Below are 20,359 nucleotides of genomic sequence, written 5' to 3'. Positions count from 1 at the left end.
CCACCACCATCAGTTTCACCCCCTCCGCGCCTGAGGGGAGGGTGAGGAGCCGGGTTCGCTGGGAGCCGGCCCCGGCGTGAGGTGCAGGCAGCGATTTAAAAATAAAATTCAATAACTTAAAAGTCTTTTAAAAAGAAGAGAGAACTTCATAGACCCTTGGGGGGGGGGGGGCGTCCTGGAAGAGGGGGAGCCTAAGCCGAGCCCGGCGCCTCACCTGGCCCCCCCCCCTCTCCTCCCGGTGGGATTTGCATTAAAAAAAAAAACCCACCTCCTGTTGCTCTGTGCACTCTTTCCACTGACAGGATTTTTCCTAATTAGGGCGTTTGTTTGCTGCATAAACCCCCTAAAAAAAAAAAAAAATCGTGAGGGTCGGTTGGGGTTTTGAGGGGTGGTGGCTTTTTGATGTATTGTTATTTTTCTCGTCTGTTGTTATGTAGATGAGAGTAATTGCATTCCTAGTAGATGCTCGCATGCCTCCTGCTGCGACAGAAGGCAAAAGTTCAGCAGCCAGGTAGGGACCGAGTGCCCTGGGCAGGGTTTTATTTCTGAGATAAGCCTTGAGATGAGGTAAAAAAAGAAAAGAAAAGAAAAAAAAAAAAAGGCGGCTCCAGACAGCTCTGGGGTTTGAAGGCTCCAGTCTGAGTCGCCAGCCTCTTAAAATCCTGCCTTTAAAATAGCCAAACTTGGGCAATCTCATTGTGCAAAAGGGAAACCAGATGTTGGGAGAGAGAAATAACATGAACCACATCTCTTAAAGGAGAATAAATCGCTGTTAATTCTTTAAAGCGTGTATTTTTCTGTAGGGTGTAACCGGCACGTTGGGTATCTGAAGTCAAACGTTGGGTTTGTCTGGGCTTGAGTCATGACTCGTACAAACCTCTGGGTGCCAGGGACTGAGTTGCTATCAGGAGCCACTGGAGTTATCAGCGGAGCGTGAGGCCAGATTTCTCCCTTGGGTGCAAACAGCCTGTTGAATTTGAGAAGGGGGAAGGTGGTAATCTCCATCCCGACGTATCAAACCAGAGGCTGGTCGTTGAGTTTGAGTGCAGACAGCCCTTTTCCTGAACAGAGCTTGAGATTCAATGATCTCCTTGCACGTGAATCTTAAGAAAAAAGAGTCAGGTGGCGATGATTTCTGGTAGGAATTAATCAAAGTGTTGACTAAAACCTTCTGTGCGTGTTTGGCTTAATAGGAAAAGTTTTGCTGTGCGTGATTTTTAGATTTGTCACCGTGTTTGTCCGCATTGGTCTGAGACTGACACATAAGACATTGCACTCTAGTGATCCTTGTAAAATAAAACAACCCACTAATTATTACCTAGCACGGGGGGAAAGGTTATAGGTGTGCGTGCTGCTGGAGGAGAGTGTTCGTTGCTCAAAAGTACAGCCTGGTTTTGCTCTTTGGAGCAGCAAGGTGCAATCTTTTCACCACGTGAAGAGTTAACCTGCACTTTAGAAGTATTTGAAGAAATTCCACTAGCGTGAAGTCTTGCCTGCCAGCTGAGGCACCAATTTAGCTTTTGCATGTACGTTTATGGGATATTTATATTCACTTCTAATAGAGACCCCTGGAAAAAAAAAAAAAAAAAACCTGAATGGAAGCAGAAGTGCTGTTGAGCTCGCTGAGGTTTTAATTATCTGTCGATGCCGTAATGCTTGACAGCACTAGCTTGCTACAGAAACTTTACAGACATCATTCTAATCTGGGCTTCTGTAAGTAATACAGCGTGGAGACAGGGTAATCATTGTTTGCAAGGGCTTCTGTAAGTAATACAGCGTGGAGACAGGCTAATCATTGTTTTCAAGGACAGAACTAAAAAAAAAAAAAAATCATACTGAGCCAAAGTTATCCGTAGCATGAACTGCACTGAGTTCTCAGCTTACACCACGGCTGGGTTTGACTCTAAGTGGAGTACATGACCCCAAGCTGAAATGCAGATCTTAGAGAAGGTGAAGTTTCTGAGGAGAGGGATTTTTCTTTTTCCCCCCCTCCTCCCTGCCTTGGATCAAACAATATAGTTGGAAGGAGAAGAAGAAGAAACAGATGCGGTTTTTTGGCAGTCGAGCCACTCATGTCTGAGAGCACTCACAGGACAGAAAGTGGGATTTGTTTCTCTTTAAGAGAGGGGAAATGGCCTTTAGCTAAGCTGAATTTATAGCGCACAGAAGTTTTTTTTGGTTTTTTTTCTGTTGGCCAGACACCCCAGGGGAGCACATCGCGTGTACGGAAAACACTCCGGTCACGCCGATCTGTGCGAAATTCCTCCCTCCTCAGAGCAGAGGAGACTTCCCTGGAAGCCTTTTTTTTTTTTTTAACCTTCCAGCCTGTCTTTGCACATCTCGGTACATATCAACCCTTTGGAAAAGTGGTGATTTATAATCCCAGGGAGCCCCCTTTGTACCCTGCCTGTCCCCAACGGAGAGGCAGGAATGTCCTTCTGCCAGACCTTGTGCATATGCATGTGTCGCTTCAGCCCGGCACAGATGTGCTGGGAAGGCATCCACACATGTCCCCTGCCACAGATAGTGTGTCCTTGTGGCTCATATCTGGAAGGGCTGCGGAGCTGACCCTTGAACAGTGAGCTGTGAAAGGCTGTGGAAGCATCCTAAGGCACTGAGGCTCCTTGCTATTAATTTTCACTGTCACGTTTTTCTTTTCCATGCTATTTATATCGCTGGCCTTGACGGAGCTGTGTGTGGCTTATGTCTCTATATTTTCTGCTTACATTCCTGCAGTTTCTTAAGCTTCTTCTTGGCTTGCGTCCCTTTATTCTAGTACACTGATAGGTGGGTTTTCTAGAAGTAAATTACCTATCCTTTTCCTGCAATCAGAAACATCTGTAATTAATTAAAGGTTCCTTGTCTTCTTTTGAGCCTGCTGAATCCTTTTGCTGACTGACTCTGTCCTGAGCTCAGTGACTCATGGTTGGCAAAGGAAAGGAGTGACTGTGGTGTCCCCAGTTTTGTACCTAAACCCAGCTGAGGGTCAGAGTCCCAGGGTCGAGGACACTCTCTTAGAGTTTTTTTCCCCATTTCTATAGGGTAATCTCATAGTTCTGAGATTACCCAAACGTTTCAAGCACGGCTTTGAACACACTTTGTGCTGTGCCAAGAGGTTTTTCTGCTCTGCATCAGTCATAAATTGTTTCTTTTCATGTTTTTTTCTACCCCCTAACCCCGCGACTTTGAAGGCTTAATTCAGTGTGAGCTAACCTCCTCTGTTGCTTAACACCGCGTGTAGGCAGACAGACGGGCCACTCCTCGGGTCATGTTGCTGAAATCAGATCTTACATACGTAGCTTTTATGCTTCCTCAGTCTCATGACTGGAATCCAAGCTCTGTGTGTTCCTATTCCCTTTTTTGTTTTGCTTTCAGCATTTGTCACTTCTGTCGCTCCACAGAAGCGAGGGGTTTGGGCCGCCTTCTCTTGCAAACTCAGGCTGGAAATAGAGGAAATAGAGCTCTCAGAGGAGAGCTTGGCCAAAGTGGTCTTCACCTTTTGAAACATAAGAGGAGGGACTCAACCGTGATTAACAAAAAATGCCTAATAAAGCTTTGTTAAAATTTCTACTGAGCTGAAGTCAAAAAAGTCTGCTTCCGTCAGCTCAGCTGAACTTCACGCTAAGAAACTTGCTTGTGATGATGAGTCACATCCAACCCTTTGCCAGATGTTTGAGAGCACCAGGGCACCTTATCTAGCCTTTCTCCTAACCTTAAGCTCCAAGACCATCTCTTCTTGGCGTCCCATTGTTCTCACCTTTCCTGTACGGTCCGTACAACACAATATTTTTTTTTTTTAAAAAGTAAAATATGTGGGGTTGCCAGCGTGATTTCAAAAACCGATCTGAGCTTAAGCAGCAGGAGGTTTCCATGGGGCGTTTCCTCTTTCTTGGCAGCGTTTTGGTCAGGACAGAATTGAAAACCCTCTGGGCTCCCGGCGGGGATTAGTGGTGTAGAAAAGCAGAAGCTCTATCTTTCAAATCTAAACAACGTTTAAGAAAAATTATGATGACTTGCAGGGGGTGGGGGGGGGAACAGAAGGGGGAGGAAGCTTTGTAAATTCAAAGTTCTAAACTTTATCCCCTTCATGTGTGCGTGTCCCTCGCAGGAATGTTCAGCATGTGGTCATTTGCTATTTGTTAGAATAGCTGCTGAGGCTCTGCTGGGCTCTGACTGCTACTTTTCTCTCCAAAAGAAAATTAAAATGGAAAAACACATTCTTTCTACAAAGGAAAACACGATAAAACAGAGATTCAGATCACAGCTCCATCTTTAGATGACAGTCACTTGCCTCGTGGAGGAGAGCGCTTCAGTCTATTTATGTTCAAACCATAACAGTCCCTCTTGGAGGCCTATTTTGAATTCTGCCTGACGTGTATGTTATCTTGCCTCCTTTACACTGGGCAAACTCTCTGCAGTTTAATTGCAGCCTTAAAGTTCAGACAAATATTTACAGCCTCTGCTTTCCTTTTAAGATGAATGGCTACTTCAAAACACTCTTCTTTGCTGTGTTTCTCACTCCTTAAGTGGGTTGGTGCTTTTTAAACCTGCCTGGGCAGCTTGAGAAAATGGAGTGGGAGTCGCAGCCAGTACAATTTGTTCTCTGCTTTATTTACAGGAGCCAAGCAATAAACGGGTTCGGCCTTTAGCACGGGTCACATCCCTGGCGAACTTGATCTCTCCTGTAAGAAATGGTGCAGTTCGGCGTTTTGGGCAGACAATACAGGTAAAAAAGCAGAGCCTTCCAGTCCCAAAAAAATCCAGAAACATGGGGAAGGTACTGGCTGTGTTGGGGTAAAACAGGCACTGGGATTTCAAGACATCTCTTGAAAAATCTCCTATGTGATTCGTGCAAGGAGAAGAAGCTTGTTTGGGAGTTGAGGATGAAGAAGAGTTCAGAGATAACCCTCAGTAACCTGGTTATCTAGCAAGCTAAAGCAGTAAAAAAAAACCAAAAAAAACCCTGATTCATAGGGAGTATTAGTTGATAAATTGTTCCAGTGCTTGAGATAACGTGTCTTGGAGCATGTGCCTAAATGTGAACTGACTGTTCAGCGATCTTTCAATAACCTTAGAGAGGTGTTGTCTGAGGAGCACTATACCCCACGCACGCAGATAAGAGTGCTTCTGCCTCTGGGTTCTAACAACATTGCAAATCATGAGAGCAAAGTTCAAGTGGCTCCTGATTAGCCCCGTTAGAGGTGGAATTATAGTCTTAGTTTATTTACTTCCTCATACCTTGGAAATAAACCCAAACTTTACCTTCCCATCCTCTTCCCAAGCGCTGCTGCTGGGTCGGTGCAGGGAGAGGCGCACGGAAAAGCTTGCCAGTCTCTGGGCTTTCTCGCTACCCCACGCACGCAGATAAGAGTGCTTCTGCCTCTGGGTTCTAACAACATTGCAAATCATGAGAGCAAAGTTCAAGTGGCTCCTGATTAGCCCCGTTAGAGGTGGAATTATAGTCTTAGTTTATTTACTTCCTCATACCTTGGAAATAAACCCAAACTTTACCTTCCCATCCTCTTCCCAAGCGCGGCTGCTGGGTCGGTGCAGGGAGAGGGGGGGTGAAAAGCTTGCCAGTCTCTGGGCTTTCTCGGCAGCTTGATTAAAGTGTTCCTTTATCTGAGGAAAAGTGTCTGGGTGTGTTTTCCTGCCCTGTACAACAGAGGAGGATGAAGGATTGGGAGGGGTATGGATAATACTGTAATACTTCTCTGCTTCTGAAACGTTGGCCCTACGTATTTTTGTTAAAATTTTATTTTTGTTTTTAAATCCCTACAGTCGTTTGCCCTTCGCAGCGACAGCAAGTCTCCAGGCTGTGCCCAGAAGTCATGTAGCAGATCTGCTGCTCCTACTCCTCCTAAAAGAAGAAACAGCGTGCTTTGGTCTGAGATGTTAGATGTCAACATGAAAGAGTCCCTCAGCACCAAAGAAATTAAACGCCAGGAGGTAGGCAGCCCGTTAAAACAGCGGGGCTGGAAAATGCAGCCCAGACCTTGGCTTGGGCTGTTTCCTTGGAAAGGGGTGACGAGCATCTCTATCTTCCTGTGCACCTTCATTTCTAAACAGCTAGATTTATTTCTGCATTAGGCATGGGAAGAGGTAGGCTTCTCTCTCTTGAGTCACCAGGGAGTTCGTCTCCCCAGTTTGACCCTTTGGAGATGCCAAACTCTTTTCCCTGGGGGTGCTCAGCATTTCTGAAATCCGAGCCCCGGCCGCGCTGGTTGCTTTGCAGCAGACCCCAAGTCGGGTTCCTCGTAAAGCCAGCTGTCTTTTCTCTTAAAGCTCTTGACAATTGGTTGAAAGCCAAATGGCAAGGCCTTGGCTTGCCTTTTTCCTGTAGTTCTTAGACAAATCTTTTACTGACAACACAGAAGCTGACTAAAGACGCCTGGGATTTGACCTCTGTGGTTTTCTGGGTTTTGTTTTTTTTCGTCCTTGCCTGTGTAAAAAGCAGTGATTTAAAAGGCGCTAATATTTAATTTGGCTTGTGCACGAGCGTCAGAGCCTTTCACACAGTTGTAAGTCATGTTGCCTTCTTGGAGCTGGGAAAGCTGGCAGATTTACTTGAGGTTGTCATGCCCAGGTGGCATACAGTGATTCAGATGGCAAAGCCATTCGAGCTGCAGAGACAGGATGTACATTATTGTGAGCTGAAAGGCTCTTTCAGACGAAGACTGGGATTAAAAATGACTCTCGATGCTTTATCTCCTTCCTCACAGGCAATATATGAAATGTCCAGGGGAGAGCAGGACCTAATCGAAGACCTGAAGCTGGCCAGAAAGGTGAGTGGGGTTTGGTATTTTTCTTGCAGTCATTAATAATTTTACAGCTAATAGTGACGTTTATTTGCACCTGCAATCAATACGTATCAGCTTTTTGAGGCCCAGAATCCACAGCTGGCCTGGAAAGCTGACGTCAAGCAGCCCTTTAGTACTGGTTTAATTGTAACAAACCCAGCCAAAAAAGGATTGTGCTTTGCAGTCCTACAGAGCTGGTTGGGAAATCCCTCTCCCAGAGGGAGAGAGGGATCAGGAAGGAAAATCCCTTCCATTTGAAGGGATTGATACCTTCATACCAAAGAGAATCTTTTAGCATTCCAAGTGGGTGTCACTGTTTGTGTTGGCTTCGCTTTATATCTGTCCTGCACGTGATACATCCCCTTGTATTCAGATTGTCAGCCTCTGGGCTTGGGAGATTTGGGTATATTTTAATACTGACATTCTTTGACAGGCTTATCACGATCCCATGCTGAAACTCTCTATCATGTCTGAGGAGGAACTCACCCACATATTTGGGGACTTGGATTCTTACATTCCTCTGCATGAAGGTAAGAGCAGCTGGAGCGTTTTCCGCATAACGTGCTGACGAGAGGAAAACTCTGTGCTTTCTCTCCTTTGAAAAATTTACTGGGGCATCGTTGCAATTTCTATTTTTGTGTTTCGGTTCCAGACTTGTTGGCAAGTTTAGGAGAAGCAACCAAACCAGATGGAACAGTGGAGCAGATTGGGCCCATTCTTGTCAAGTGGGTGAGTACAGAACTTAGCCATAGCGGGCTAACAACGCGCTTAAAGACCGTTTAAAGCTAGAAGGCCCCAAAGCTGTGGGCTTTTGTGGCCTTGAGCGAAAGATTGAAACGGAAATCCCAGCTAGGCTGAAAACAATGGGACTCTGTCAGCCGTAATGGGCCACGATTTCACCCTGGAGACTTACACTAGTGTGACTAGCAATTATTTGCTGATTTATGTTTGAAGTGTCTATATCTTCTGGACTCTTTGTCCCTGATGTGATTTCAATAGCGTTATCGCTGTTAATCTCAAACATCAGAACTTCAAAGGCGTTGCACGCAGGATGCCCTTGTTCTCCTCACAAAAGACTGGCTACATATACAAGACAGTCTGTTAGCTCTTTTTTTTTTATTGGGCAAAATATGGCACAGAGGGAAGTAGACCACCCCCCCCTCCCCCTGAGTTTGACACGTTAATGCAATTTGCTTTTCCTACAGGGAATTTGACTCCTGAATGTTGTTCTGTTCCTCTTGCAGTTACCAAGGCTCCATGCCTACAAAGGTTACTGTAGCAATCAGCTGGCAGCCAAAGCCCTTCTGGATCAGAAGAAGCAGGACCGGAGAGTGCAGGACTTCCTCCAGCGCTGCCTCGAGTCTCCTTTCAGCCGCAAGCTTGACCTTTGGAGCTTCTTGGACATTCCTCGAAGCCGGCTGGTCAAATACCCTCTGCTCCTAAAAGAGATCCTGAGGCACACTCCCAAAGACCATCCTGATATCCAGATCCTGGAAGAAGCCGTAAGTAATCGTGATTTTGTGATTTGTTTTTCTGACATAAGTAGGATGAGGGGTAATGGTTTTAAACCAAAAGAGGGGAGGTTTAAGTTAGATATTAGGAAGAACTTCTTTGCTGTGAGGGTGGTGAGAGCCTGGCCCAGGTTGGCCAGAAAAGCTGTGGCTGCCCCATCCCTGGAGGGGTTCAAGGCCAGGTTGGATGGGGCTTTTGAGCAACCTGGTCTGGTGGGAGGTGTCCCTGCCCAGGGCAGGGGGTTTGGAACTGTGTGATCTTTAAGGTCCCTTCCAACCCAAACCATTCTATGATTCTATGTGATTCTGGAGCTCCAGAAAGCTTTCTTAAACCCTCAGCAATTTCATGGGGTGGTTTTCTCAGTGGACAAAAATCTGTAACCCCTTGTGAAAGCAAGTGAGGGATCAGTCCATGTGAGGGAAGATATACAAGCAGAGGTCACTATTTAATCGTCTGTCAATGTTGTGGTTTATAGATATCTATAATCCAAGGAGTCCTCTCTGACATCAACCTGAAGAAGGGGGAGTCAGAGTGCCAGTACTACATTGACAAGCTGGAGTACCTGGATGAGAAGCAGAAGGACCCAAGGATTGAAGGCAGCAAAGCTTTACTGTGCCACGGGGAGCTGAAGAATAAAAATGGACATGTAAGTCCCTCCTGTTCATGGCAATTAACTCTCAACCTTCCCTGAGAGGTAGTTAAAACTGTTTGTTTGTCATAGCAGGGCCAGGAGCCCTTCCATCCTTTAGGGTTACTTGAGACAATTAGCTGAATTTAAAAAGCAGAAGAGAAAGCACCTGATGGCACTCTGTGTTTGCGGGGTGTAAGGGAAAGTTTCCTGCTGACAGCTTTACAATTGGCCTTCAGAAGCTGGAAAATAATTAGTGCAGAATTACCATAGAAAGTGTGTTCTGTGCCTGAGCACTCCATCCAAAGGGATTTCCTGACAGCTCTTTGCTTCCAGGTGCCCTGACGTTCCCCATTCCGAGTCCCGGCCGGCAGCTCTTCTAAACAAAAGTGTTCCTGAGAAAGCCTGTTTGGCTCTGAGCTGAGCTGCCAGAAGTTTATCTCCTGCTGCAGCGATGCTGAAAAACCCTGCTATACCCAAGGCTTTGCTGCCTTTTTTTTGGGCTTGCAGGAGTAATTCCATTTTAAACATCAAATCTTTTTCCATTTCCTTTATTTTTCTGATGGGTTGAGAGCGTTTTTTGTTTAGTTTGGCCATTACACTTCTGTACACACGAAGCATTTTGTATTGTCAGAAAGGGTATTGCTTGTAATTGTCCTATTCTTGCCACCTGTAAGTCATAATTCACTTTTTAAGGCTCGTTAAAGCAATAAAACCCGTTGATGTAATTGTGGCCTTTGCCACCACTGCCAGGGCCCGACGTTGCTGTAACAGGAAACCCTCAGAAAGTTACTGACTGAAACTTCAGATAACGTGGCCTTGAAAATCCCAGGGGATACGTAACTACTTTGAATACACAGTGAACATTTGTTCATATTCAAATGTGATTTTCCCTTTCAGAAACTCTACGTCTTCCTCTTCCAAGACATCCTGGTTTTGACCCGACCGGTCACTCGCAACGAGCGTCAGGTCTACCAAGTGTACAGACAGCCCATCCCCGTCCAGGAGCTGCTCCTCGAAGACCTGCAGGACGGCGATGTGAAAATGGGAGGTTCCTTCCGAGGAGCTTTTGGCAATTCTGACAAAGGTAGGGACCAAACCAGCCCATCTGTGTGGGAGGAGAGATTATCATGGATTCATAAAATGGCTTGGGTTGGAAGGGACCTTAAAGACCATCCAGTTCAAACCACCTGTGCGGGGTAGGGACACCTCCCACCACACCAGGTTGCTCCAAGCCCCCTCCAACCTGGCCTTGAACCCCTCCAGGGATGGGGCAGCCACAGCTTCTCTGGGTGATTACACCCAGGGTACACCTGGGCATAGATCCCTATGGACTGAGGTTCCATAAGGAGAGTCTTCATGTGATACGTGTCAACGTCCACCTTTAGAGTGTCACTGCTGGGCTTTGCAGTTTTGTATTTGGTAATCATGAACCTACAGAATCACAGAATTGTCTGGGTTGGGGAAGGAAGAATTGTCTGGAAGGGACCTTTCAGATCATCGAGTCCAACCATCAGCCTAACACTGACAAAACCCATCACTAACCCATGTCCCTCAGCACCACATCTGCCCGGCTTTAAATACCTCCAGGGATGGTGACTCCACCACTGCCCTGGGCAGCCTCTTCCAAGGCTTGATAACCCTTTTGGTGTAAAAATTTTTCCTAATATCCATCCTAAACCTCCCCTGGTGCAACCTGAGGCTGTTTCCTCTTGTCCCATCACCTGTGATTTGGGAGAAGAGACCAACCCCCACCTCTCCCTCTTCTGATAGATGAACTTTGCAGCTGATGTTGATGAGAAAAATCGATTTCCACCTGTGTGTGCTGAGTTGTGGGGTTTGTGGTTGGGCTTTGAGAGCTTTTTTGGGTCAGGTCGCTTGTCTGGCAATAGAATCTCTAAATCTTAAGCTGGGAACTGATCTGCTTTTTTTTTTTTTTCTATGTTTATCTCCAGCTAAAAATATCTTCCGAGTTCGTTTCCAAGACCCTTCCCTTGGCCAATCCCACACGCTTCAAGCCAACGACGTCTTCCACAAGCAGCAATGGGTGAATTGCATCCGAATGGCCATCGCTCCCTTCCAGCGAACTGCTGCTGCTGCCACCACGGAGCTGAAGGAGCTACCAGAGCTCAGCGAGGAAGCTGAGGAGAACAACCCCTCGGTGCCCAACATCCAAGCCCAAAAGCGACAATCGACCGCGTCCGGCGTCACCGAGATGGAGTTGGATGAGAGCACGTCCGAGTGCGGCTCCGTCTTGGACTTGGAAGAAACCAAAGGGGCAAAAACACACCGAACGTCGTCCGGGCACAGAAGAAGCAGGGAGAAGCAGTTAAGTGGCAAGAGGAAAGAAACCCTGGTGTGAAAAAAAAACCACCCAAACAAAACAAAAAAGGAGCCCAGACTGTTTATTTATAAATAACGTGTACATTTTTTCTTGTAATGTGAGCATGATCGGGTTCACTCTACTGAACAGAATATTTTTTTGTTTGTTTGTTTGTTGGGGTTTTTTTTTAATGTTGTAATGGCAGCTACTGGTATACAGTTAACACTGTTGAACTGGAGTCTGTTTTTACAAACATGGTCACTTTCAACCTGTTTTTGATGCTGTTGGTGAGTGATTCAGAAGCTGTCGTGCTTTTGAGAGCTCAGGAGAGGTTTGAGGAGTGCACTTTGGTATCTAAAAGGTTTCCATGCATGGTTTTTGAGGTTGGAAACCAGTCAAGCTAAAGAGGATGTTTGGCCCCTCACCTGGTGGCACCTCCCTTGGCAGGGACTTTGGATCAACACGGGGAGACTCAAAACCTGAATTCACCTTTTCTTCTTCTCTTGTACAGTGTGTTGTTACCAGAATCCAAACTTTATGTTAAAAAAAGAAGAAAAAAAGAGAAAAAACAGACCCCAGGTTCAACAGGTTCTCAATTTACCTACTGGAATCTTTCATCTTAGTGTCTTCTTTGTACATTCCTCATTTTCACTCTTGTAACCTGCCAGATATTTAATTATTTTTTTTTTTATTAGTTATTTCAACTTGGGGGTTGTTGTTTTTTTGGTTTGTTTTTTTGGTTTTCCTTGTTGTTTTCTTTTTTTTTTTTTTACTTTTATATTTCATTGTTGTTGTTGTCGTTGTCATTGTTCAGACTTGGCATTTCCTTTCCAGTACTTGATCCTCCATTTGCACGGGCTGTTTTTGTTTTCTCTCTTTGTGTCACTCCACGGTTGTGCGGAGCCCGGGGAGCGGGACGCGCAAAAGGCTCCGCGCTACTGTCAGAGAACCGCAGTTTTTTTGGGGAGGGGGGTGGAGAATTAGGCGAGTTTTGATTTAGGAAAGGTTTTTAGGCACGTGGTTAAGGGTTTCGGGGAGGGCAGAGGAGCAGCAGGTAGAGGGGAGTAGCAGGGAGTGAAGGTAGATTCATTTTTATTTCGTGTTAACGTTGCCTTTTGGAAATGAAACGCCTCCCACGGGGGAGGCAGGACTGGGGGCAACCAGGGGGGTTATTGCATGTGGTAGAAAGGTAGAGAGGAGAAAGCGTTTTGAAGCTGAGGAGGAGTAAGGAGGGAGGAAGCAGAGGTTGTACATACTCGTAGCGGCGACACTGCCGTGTTCTAGAGGTCCAAAGAGATGTGTGGGAGATGCCAGCTCGGTCACTGCGCCGCAAAGCGGTGAGGCCTTCGAGCAGGTTGTTCCTGTGGTGGGACTGGTGGTGATGGGATGAGGAGGAACGGTCCCACCACACCCTGTCACGTTGTGTGGCCAGTAACGGTGGAAAGAGGGGAGGAAAAAAAAAACAAACAAAACAAGAGAGTGTACATAAACTCAAACGTGTGGTTCTCTGTAAATGTCTTGTACAGTTCCGAGTGCCAAATAAAAGGAAATTCCTGACATCCTGGTCCGTGTCGCTGCCTGGGAGGGACACGCTGGTGCCACGGGTGCTGTCACAGGTGAGAGTGTACCCACCCTTCTCCGAGCCCACGTGGCTTGGGGGGAAAAAACTGTGGTTTTATTCAAAACCTTGTTTTGTGTCCCGGTTCCTCTGCAGACACGAGCCAGGGGTTAATAGCCCTCTGGTCCCCGGCAGTAGCCACCACCCTCTGTCTGCGACAGGGAGCTGTAAAACGGGGCACGGCCTCGTGACTCACCCCGGTGCTTACATCACCCTCCTCTCGTTCTGGGGGAAAAGGGAGCACTCCTTGTCCTCCCGGGGCACCAAAACCTCCTTCCACTCCAAAACCACCTGGGGAACCCAAAATACCCCCCGTTTTAGCTAAATATTTCGAAATCCTCTCCTCGATTAAGCTTCAGAAGGAGCCTTGAGCCAAAGGAGGGGGACCCCGCTGGGCAGAGTCCCCTCCCCAGGCACTGAGGAGTTACCATCAGCGTGATGAAAGCGCCAGGTCTCTGCAGCCCTCCCCGAGGAGCTGCAGCCTGACCATGTAGGGGGGTGTCTGGGCACGGGCAGCCCCAGCTCCCAGCCAGTTCCATCAGGGTTTTGGCCCCGCTCCCCAGTTTGCAGGGAATGGGGGCTTTACAGCTGATTTTTTCACCCGAGAAGCTGAGTTTTGATCCAGAGGGAGGCTCATTCCTTGTTGCCAAGCAGGGAAAAAATGGGGGGTGGGGTGGGGAAAGAAAGGCATTAATGAGGTGTCGGGGCACACGGCGAGGAGATCCTGCTGAGATCCTGCTTCTCCTCCCACACATCAGGCTGGGGCTGAACCTTTGTCTCCTCGTCCCGTAGCCAACAGTCGGCAAATTAGCCAAGAATTTAATTTCCCCCCCTCATCCCCGCGCCGTCCCTCCGGGAGGAATGTGCAGACTAAACAAGCCGGGCTTTCCTGGTTTCCTCCCGTGCTGAGCTCCAGCAGGTCCTGGCCAACCTTCTCCTCACCCACCCTGAGCCAAGAAACCCCCCCTCCCCAAAACTATGGGGGGACCCTGGGACGCAGCAGGGTGAAACACCCAAGGGGGGGACACGGGCCAGCGCGTGTCACTGAGTCTCTACCTTCTTGGTGACCCTGGATGTAGTGATGTCCCCATGGTGGCCAGTGAAAGGGAAGGTGACTAGAAAAGCTGGACTTCTGGAGCTGCCCTGCAGCCCCTCTCCCTCAGCTTTGTAAACCTCCCTCAAAATCGTGCCTAAAATTAAACAGAACCCCCCCAAATTTTACACCCACCTTCTTACCATCCCCTGAAGACCCCCCTTGCCCCAGGGACGCCCATGGGACCGGGTGGCCTCGGCACCCCTGGGCTCGCATGGGGCCCCACGGAGGTTTCCCCACCGAAGCCGTTTCCAGTTCTGCCTCCCAATTTCTCTTTTTCCATGGATTTCGTCAGCCCCCGCCCCCCCCCTCCCCAGCCCTGTCTGCAAACCCAGATGTGGCCGCCACACACATCTGTGCACATCTGGGCTGGCGTGTGGAGCCACGCAGGAGCGGCCTGACCCAACCGGGTGCTTTGAAACCACCTGGGATGGGGGTTTCCTTCACCATTACCTGGATCAAGGTGTCTCAAAGCTGGAGGCTGAGGTTGAGAAGGGCAAGGGCACCTGGAAAACCATAGAATCACGGAATGGTTTGGGTTGGAAGGGACCTTAAAGATCATCCAGTCCCAGCCCCCCTGCCCTGGGCAGGGACACCTCCCACCAGACCAGGTTGCTCCAAGCCCCCTCCAACCTGGCCTTGAACCCCTCCAGGGATGGGGCAGCCACAGCTTCTCTGGCCAACCTGGGCCAGGCTCTCACCACCCTCACAGCAAACAAGTTCTTCCCCACATCTCATCTCCATCTCCCCTCTTTCAGGGTCAAACCCTTCCCCCTCCTCCTATGGCTCCCCTCCCTCATCCAGAGTCCCTCCCCATCTCTCCTGGAGCCCCTTGAGGGACTGGAAGGGGCTTTAAGGTCTCCCCAGAGCCTTCTCTTCTCCAGGCTGAACCCCCCAACTCTCAGCCTGTCCTCCCAGCAGAGGGGCTCCAGCTCATGGAGCATCTCCGTGGCTTCCCCTGGCCCCACTCCACCACGTGAGGCTTTAACATCGGCCTCTTGCACCCTCCTTCATCAAAGCATTGATCCCTCCAGCTCTGGTTGGAGAAATCCCCAGGGAAACCAGCTGCCAAAGACCCATCAGCTGGTGGCTACGTGCTCCTGCCTCCTACGGTGGTGGCCTCACTGCTGTCCTGTCCTACCCTATAGCCCAGCTCGCGTGCCGTAAACAGGGCTCCACCATAAACCGCAGGATTTTATGGGCCAGCAGGCAGTTTTATGAGGTTAATTACCCTGCCATGCTAACAAGGGTGCAGTTAATCACAGTCAAAATCAAGGGTTGGCTTGACCTTCTCCTAAAGACTGCTGGAACCGTGAGAGGCAGTGGGTGCTGGTGATGGAGAAGTGATGGGTGCTGGAGAGGTGATGGGTGCTGGTGATGGAGGTAACGAGGAGGTGATGGGTGCTGACAGTTGGTGCTGGTCATGGGGAGGTTTTGGGAAGGTCATGGGTGCTGATGATGGGTGCTGGTTATTGGGAGTTGACAGGTGCTCATGATGGGGAGATCATGAGTGATGAGGACGAGATGGGTGCTGACAATAGGTGCCGGTGATGAGGAGGTCATGGGTGCTGGTCATGGGAAGGTACTGGGTAGGTGATGGGCACTGGTGATGAGAAGGTCATGGGTGCTGGTCATGGGGAGGTGACAGGTGCTCATGATGGGGAGATCATGGGTGCTGGTGGTTGGGAGGTGATGAGAAAGTGAAGGGGGACATGATGGCTGCTGACAATAGGTGCTGGTGATGGGCACTGGTGATGAGAAGGTCATGGGTGCTGGTCATGGGGAGGTGACAGGTGCTCATGATGGGGAGATCATGGGTGCTGGTGGTGGGGAGGTGATGAGAAAGTGATGGGGACATGATGGCTGCTGACAATGGGTGCTGGTGATGGGTGCTGGTCACGGGGAGGTAATGAGGAGGTGATGGGTGCTGGTGATGGGAAGGTCATGGGTGGTGACGATGAGTGCTGGTGACGTGGAGGTGATGGGTGCTGGCAATGGGGATGTGATGGGGAAACAAATCACCCAGTAGCTTCCAGCTTCGCTCAGCACCAAGGGACACCCAGGAAGGAGCAATCCCTTCCTCCGTAGCGAAGTCACCCAGGGTCCCCCCAACCAACCCACCTTTGTTTTGGAGCCCAAACGACTCTCCCCATAGCTTGAAAAAGCACCTTAATCCTCCCCAGGCTTTGAAAACACCCCTTTATCTCTTGATGTTTGCTTCTCCCAGCTGGGTTGGAGCCAGCTCCTCCTACTCTTGGCTCCTCGCTTGGCTTCCCCGGGGGCTTCCTCACAGCCATTTTGATTCGTTCTTATTAAATTTGGAGCGGAACAGCAAGTGCGGGCAATTAGACAGACAATTAAGGAGCAGCTCGTTGCACAAGAGGAGCTGCTGGGACCTCCTCCTCCCCGAAACGCGCTGGCGGGACGAGTAGTGCCCTGCCTCTTGCCAGACAGGTTCCCAGCACGGCTGGGCCGAGTCCTCCCACCAACTGCAGTGATTTACATGCCCCGAGTTTTTTCCAGATGAGGTTTTCCTCAAGATGTTGATCCCCTCCCAGACTTTGTCCCACCTGGAGGCCCCATTTCCCATTCGTTCCTCAGTTGTCCCACGGGTTGGCTTCAGTTTCGTGGCCTTCCTGCAAATCCCACAGCTGTAAATACCTCACTGGGTTAAACTGGGGCAAACTGGTAGCGTTTTCTTGTAGCCAAGAAAGTCAAGCTCTCTTTTGCTTGCACCTGATCATTTGGCCCATTAGGTCCTTGGCCCAGCTGGTGACAGTCACTTGGCTGGTGTGGGCACATAGGAAAGAGGGAGATGGATGGATGGATGGACAGATGGACAGATGCATGGGTGGATGGTTGGTGGGATAGATGGGCAGTTGGCTGGATGGATGGTTGGGCAACTGGATATATAGGTGAATGGACAGATGAGTGGATGGATGATAGCATGGTTGGGTTGATGGATGCACACGTGGGTGGGTGGGTGGGTGGCAGGGTGGGTGGTTGGTTGGTGGGATGGATGGACCATAACATGGTTAGGTGGATGGATAGATGGACATATGGATGGGTGGGTGGGTTGCTGAGTGGCTGGTTGTTGAGATGGAGGGGTGATGACATGGTTAGGTGGATAGATGGACATATGCATGGATGGTTGGGTGGCTGGGTGGATGGCTGGCCAGTAGGACAAATGGATGGATGAGTGGGTGGATGGATGGATGGATGGGTAGATACATGCATGAATGGAGGAACAGACAAATGGAGGGAGGGAGGGATGGATGGATGGATGGATTTACAGTAGGATGGATGGGTGAATGGATGGGTAGGTAAATGCATGAGTGAATGAAGAGATAAATGGATGGATGGACAGACAGATGGACAGTAGGATGGGCAGATGGACAGAGAAAGAGCCCTCTTTGTCATTTGCTTCTCAACCCTGCTGTCCTCCCAGCTGTAGGAGATGAGTAAAAACGAAAGGAGGCCATTACAACATGGTTAACCCTCGCTCAGCCCCAGGGTCAACCCCTGACTAACCGGGGCAGGACTCATGACACCTCTCCTCTGATGCACCACCTCGTCAGCTGCCCCGGGGGGTGGGCACGGGGCCATTTTGGGGAGCCTGGAAGAGGCATCATGGTTGATTCAGGTCTCCGTCAGCTCCGGACAACCAGGATCTGCCTGGACCTGCACAAGGAGAACCTTCCCTCAGCAGGTTTGACATGCTACCAGCGTTGCCGGGGTGGCCCTGGGGCTGAGAAGACTGGGGTGGGGGCAGGGGGGAGCGTGTCACTTCTCAACCCCTCCCCACCATGCGGGGCTGGAGGACTTTGCACAGCTCCAAACCCCACCAAAATCGCCTTAAAATAGGCAAAAAGAGTGTGTGTGACCTTCCTTCCGCCAGTGCCCTGCCTCTCCCTGAAACCACTGCTTTTTCGCAAGCCACAGCACAAATCCCTTAATTAGGGGGTTCGTTAAGAGCCGGCTCCACGAAATGCCACCGGCAGAGCAAGCTGGGGGTGGCCCAAGGGGGCTGGTGGTCACCTTTCCCCAAAACATCTCTACACGCTCCACCAGGGTCCAGCTGAACTGTGGCTTGGTCTCTCCAGCGTGCCCCAGCTCCTGCCTCCTCCTCCTCCTCTGCTTCCTCCTCTTCTTTCTGCTTCCTCCTCCTCCTCCTCCTCCTCTAGGGAGAGGCACGTTGGAGGGAGGAGGCCCCATCCCCGCCTCCCCGCCGGCGCCACGACGTGCCGGGGCAGAGCATCGGTAGGAGCCGGGGAGCGCCATGGCCGAGCGGCTGTCGGAGGAGAAGATCGCCGAATTCAAGGAGGCTTTTTCCCTTTTTGACCGGGATGGAGATGGTTGCATCACCACCAAGGAGTTGGGCACCGTCATGCGCTCCTTGGGCCAAAACCCCACCGAAGCGGAGCTGCAGGACATGGTGGGGGAGGTGGACGCCGACGGCAGCGGCACCATCGATTTCCCCGAGTTCCTCTCGCTGATGGCGAGGAAGATGAGGGACACGGACAGCGAGGAGGAGATCCGGGAGGCTTTCCGTGTCTTCGATAAGGATGGCAACGGTTACATCAGCGCGGCGGAGCTGAGGCACGTCATGACCAACCTGGGCGAGAAGCTGACGGACGAGGAGGTGGACGAGATGATCAAGGAGGCCGACTGCAACAACGACGGGCAGGTCAACTACGAGGAGTTCGTGAGGATGATGACGGAGAAGTGAGACCCCCTCCCAGCACACTACCCACCTCCAACCCCCCATCTCTCAGGTAACTCGCTGGGATGCACCTTCGCGCCCAACCCCAAGTGCACGGGAAGTCCCTGACCATGGGGGTCCACCCCAAATCTTTCATCTCCCCTGGTTCCTACCACCTCCTGCCCTGCGACTATTGCTGGTGGTTGGAAAAAAAAATCAATCTTCATGGTGCTTTTTTTTAATTTTTCCTTCATTTTTTCATAGGGAACTGAGATTGTGGTTGTCCCCCAGCCCCTCCATCCCCTACCACCTTCTCTCCACCACCCCCAGCTGGAAAAAAAAGTCCTCTTTTATCCCATCTGGAGCATCATGAGCCAGTGTCTGCGTTGGATGCGGGCGTCCCACCTGGCAGGATGGGGCTTGGGTTGCAGATGGACACGGTGGGGGGTGGGGGACGGGGGGTGTCATTCCCTGTTGCCCTCCACGAGATGCACCTCTTGAGTCCACAGAGGTGCTGGTGGCCACCACACGTCCCCCGGCACTGCACCGAGTCCAATAAAGAAATGTCCCCCCCCCAACAGCTGCCAGTGCTTCCTTCAGCTTCTCCTTGGGGTCCCTGCTAAAAAACAACCCCCTCAAATCACCAACATGGGTCTATCCTGGCCAGGATCAAGCCCCACATCACCCCCATCCTCTTTCCCCCCATCCTTCTTCCCCACAAGCTGGAAAAAATGCCTCTTGTGGGTGTTGGGCACCATCCAGCCCCAGCCCCACCAGGTTGTGGTTGTCCCCACCCCAAATCCCCATCGCTTTTTGGGTCTGCTGGGGTGTTGGGGGCCCTTTTCTCCTCCCCAAGCAAACAGGAGATGGATTTTTAGCCCTAATCCTCCTCCCAAAGATAAGTAGAGTGGGATTCACCTTTCCTGGCTGTAATCCACCCCGTCGTGTTCCCCGTGACTCAGTTTCCCCACAAAGAGAGTGAAACCCAATTGCAGCAGCCCTGGCGGTTCCCTCCGTGGAGGGGGGGTTGAATTAAAAATTAATTATAACGTGTCTTCTTAACGCTCAGTCACTAATGAGCAAACAGGGAGGTGGCACGAGCAGGGCACAGCTGTTTCACAGGGGACACCGCATCTCTGGGGATGTTGAGGCCACCACCAGGAGGACTTCACCCCCTCCATTTTCCACCCCTAGGGCTGGGATCTTTGGCAATCCCGGTTGTTTTCCCAACTCTGGGAAAACCAGGCAGGTGCCTGCACGTCGGGTGGTGGGGCTGAGCTCGCCCACGCTCGCTCCACCCCAGGCAATGGCCTTCAGCACCCAGCGCCGTTTGGGCCTCCCCCAGTTCAAGGAGGATGGGGGGAGAGAATCCAGTGGAGGCTACAAAGATGATCAAGGGATTGGAGCATCTCTCTGCTGAGGAAAGGCTGAGAGAGCTGGGGCTGGTCAACCTGGAGAAGACTGTGAGGAGATCTCATCAATGCCACTGAGCAATGTCTCAAGGGTGGGTGGCAAGAGGATGGGGTCAGGCTCTTCTCAGTGGTGCCCAGTGACAGGGCAAGAGGAAACGGGCACAAGCTGGAACACAAGAAGTTCCATCTCAACATGAAGAGGAACTTCTTCATGGTGGAGGATATGGTGTAGGGGAGAAATTTAGAGTAGGGTAGATGGTTGGACTCGATG

The 20,359-nt window shown here is 50.1% G+C and overlaps 2 protein-coding genes across 4 annotated transcripts in view; both read left to right on the top strand.

Annotated features, from left to right (window-relative positions):
- Positions 1 to 11,437, top strand: part of NET1 (neuroepithelial cell transforming 1) — a 65,813-nt gene extending 54,376 nt beyond the window's left edge. For 2 of the 3 annotated variants that reach the window (XM_014961005.1, XM_014961004.1), the window contains exons 2-10: positions 4,619 to 4,726; positions 5,782 to 5,949; positions 6,723 to 6,785; positions 7,234 to 7,330; positions 7,453 to 7,529; positions 8,045 to 8,302; positions 8,788 to 8,958; positions 9,841 to 10,027; positions 10,896 to 11,302. In XM_014961005.1, the coding sequence (XP_014816491.1) occupies positions 4,619 to 4,726; positions 5,782 to 5,949; positions 6,723 to 6,785; positions 7,234 to 7,330; positions 7,453 to 7,529; positions 8,045 to 8,302; positions 8,788 to 8,958; positions 9,841 to 10,027; positions 10,896 to 11,302 (1,536 nt within the window). Of the gene's footprint in view, positions 1 to 4,618; positions 4,727 to 5,781; positions 5,950 to 6,722; positions 6,786 to 7,233; positions 7,331 to 7,452; positions 7,530 to 8,044; positions 8,303 to 8,787; positions 8,959 to 9,840; positions 10,028 to 10,895 lie in introns of all 3 variants that reach the window. The other variant, XM_014961003.1, reaches the window with a different exon arrangement.
- Positions 11,438 to 11,472: 35 nt separating this feature from the next.
- Positions 11,473 to 19,254, top strand: LOC106899264 (calmodulin, striated muscle). The gene is made up of 3 exons (XM_014961006.1): positions 11,473 to 12,879; positions 18,046 to 18,749; positions 18,941 to 19,254. Exon 2 carries the CDS (start codon positions 18,254 to 18,256, stop codon positions 18,701 to 18,703), a length of 450 nt encoding a protein of 149 aa, XP_014816492.1. The 5' UTR covers positions 11,473 to 12,879; positions 18,046 to 18,253; the 3' UTR covers positions 18,704 to 18,749; positions 18,941 to 19,254.
- The last annotated feature ends 1,105 nt before the right edge of the window (positions 19,255 to 20,359 follow it).

This window comes from Calidris pugnax, unplaced genomic scaffold (assembly GCF_001431845.1).
Source record: "Calidris pugnax isolate Ruff unplaced genomic scaffold, ASM143184v1 scaffold289, whole genome shotgun sequence".
Lineage (NCBI taxonomy): Eukaryota > Metazoa > Chordata > Aves > Charadriiformes > Scolopacidae > Calidris > Calidris pugnax.
Note: the sequence above shows the minus strand (reverse complement) of the source record. Positions and strands in the feature narration are given on the sequence as shown.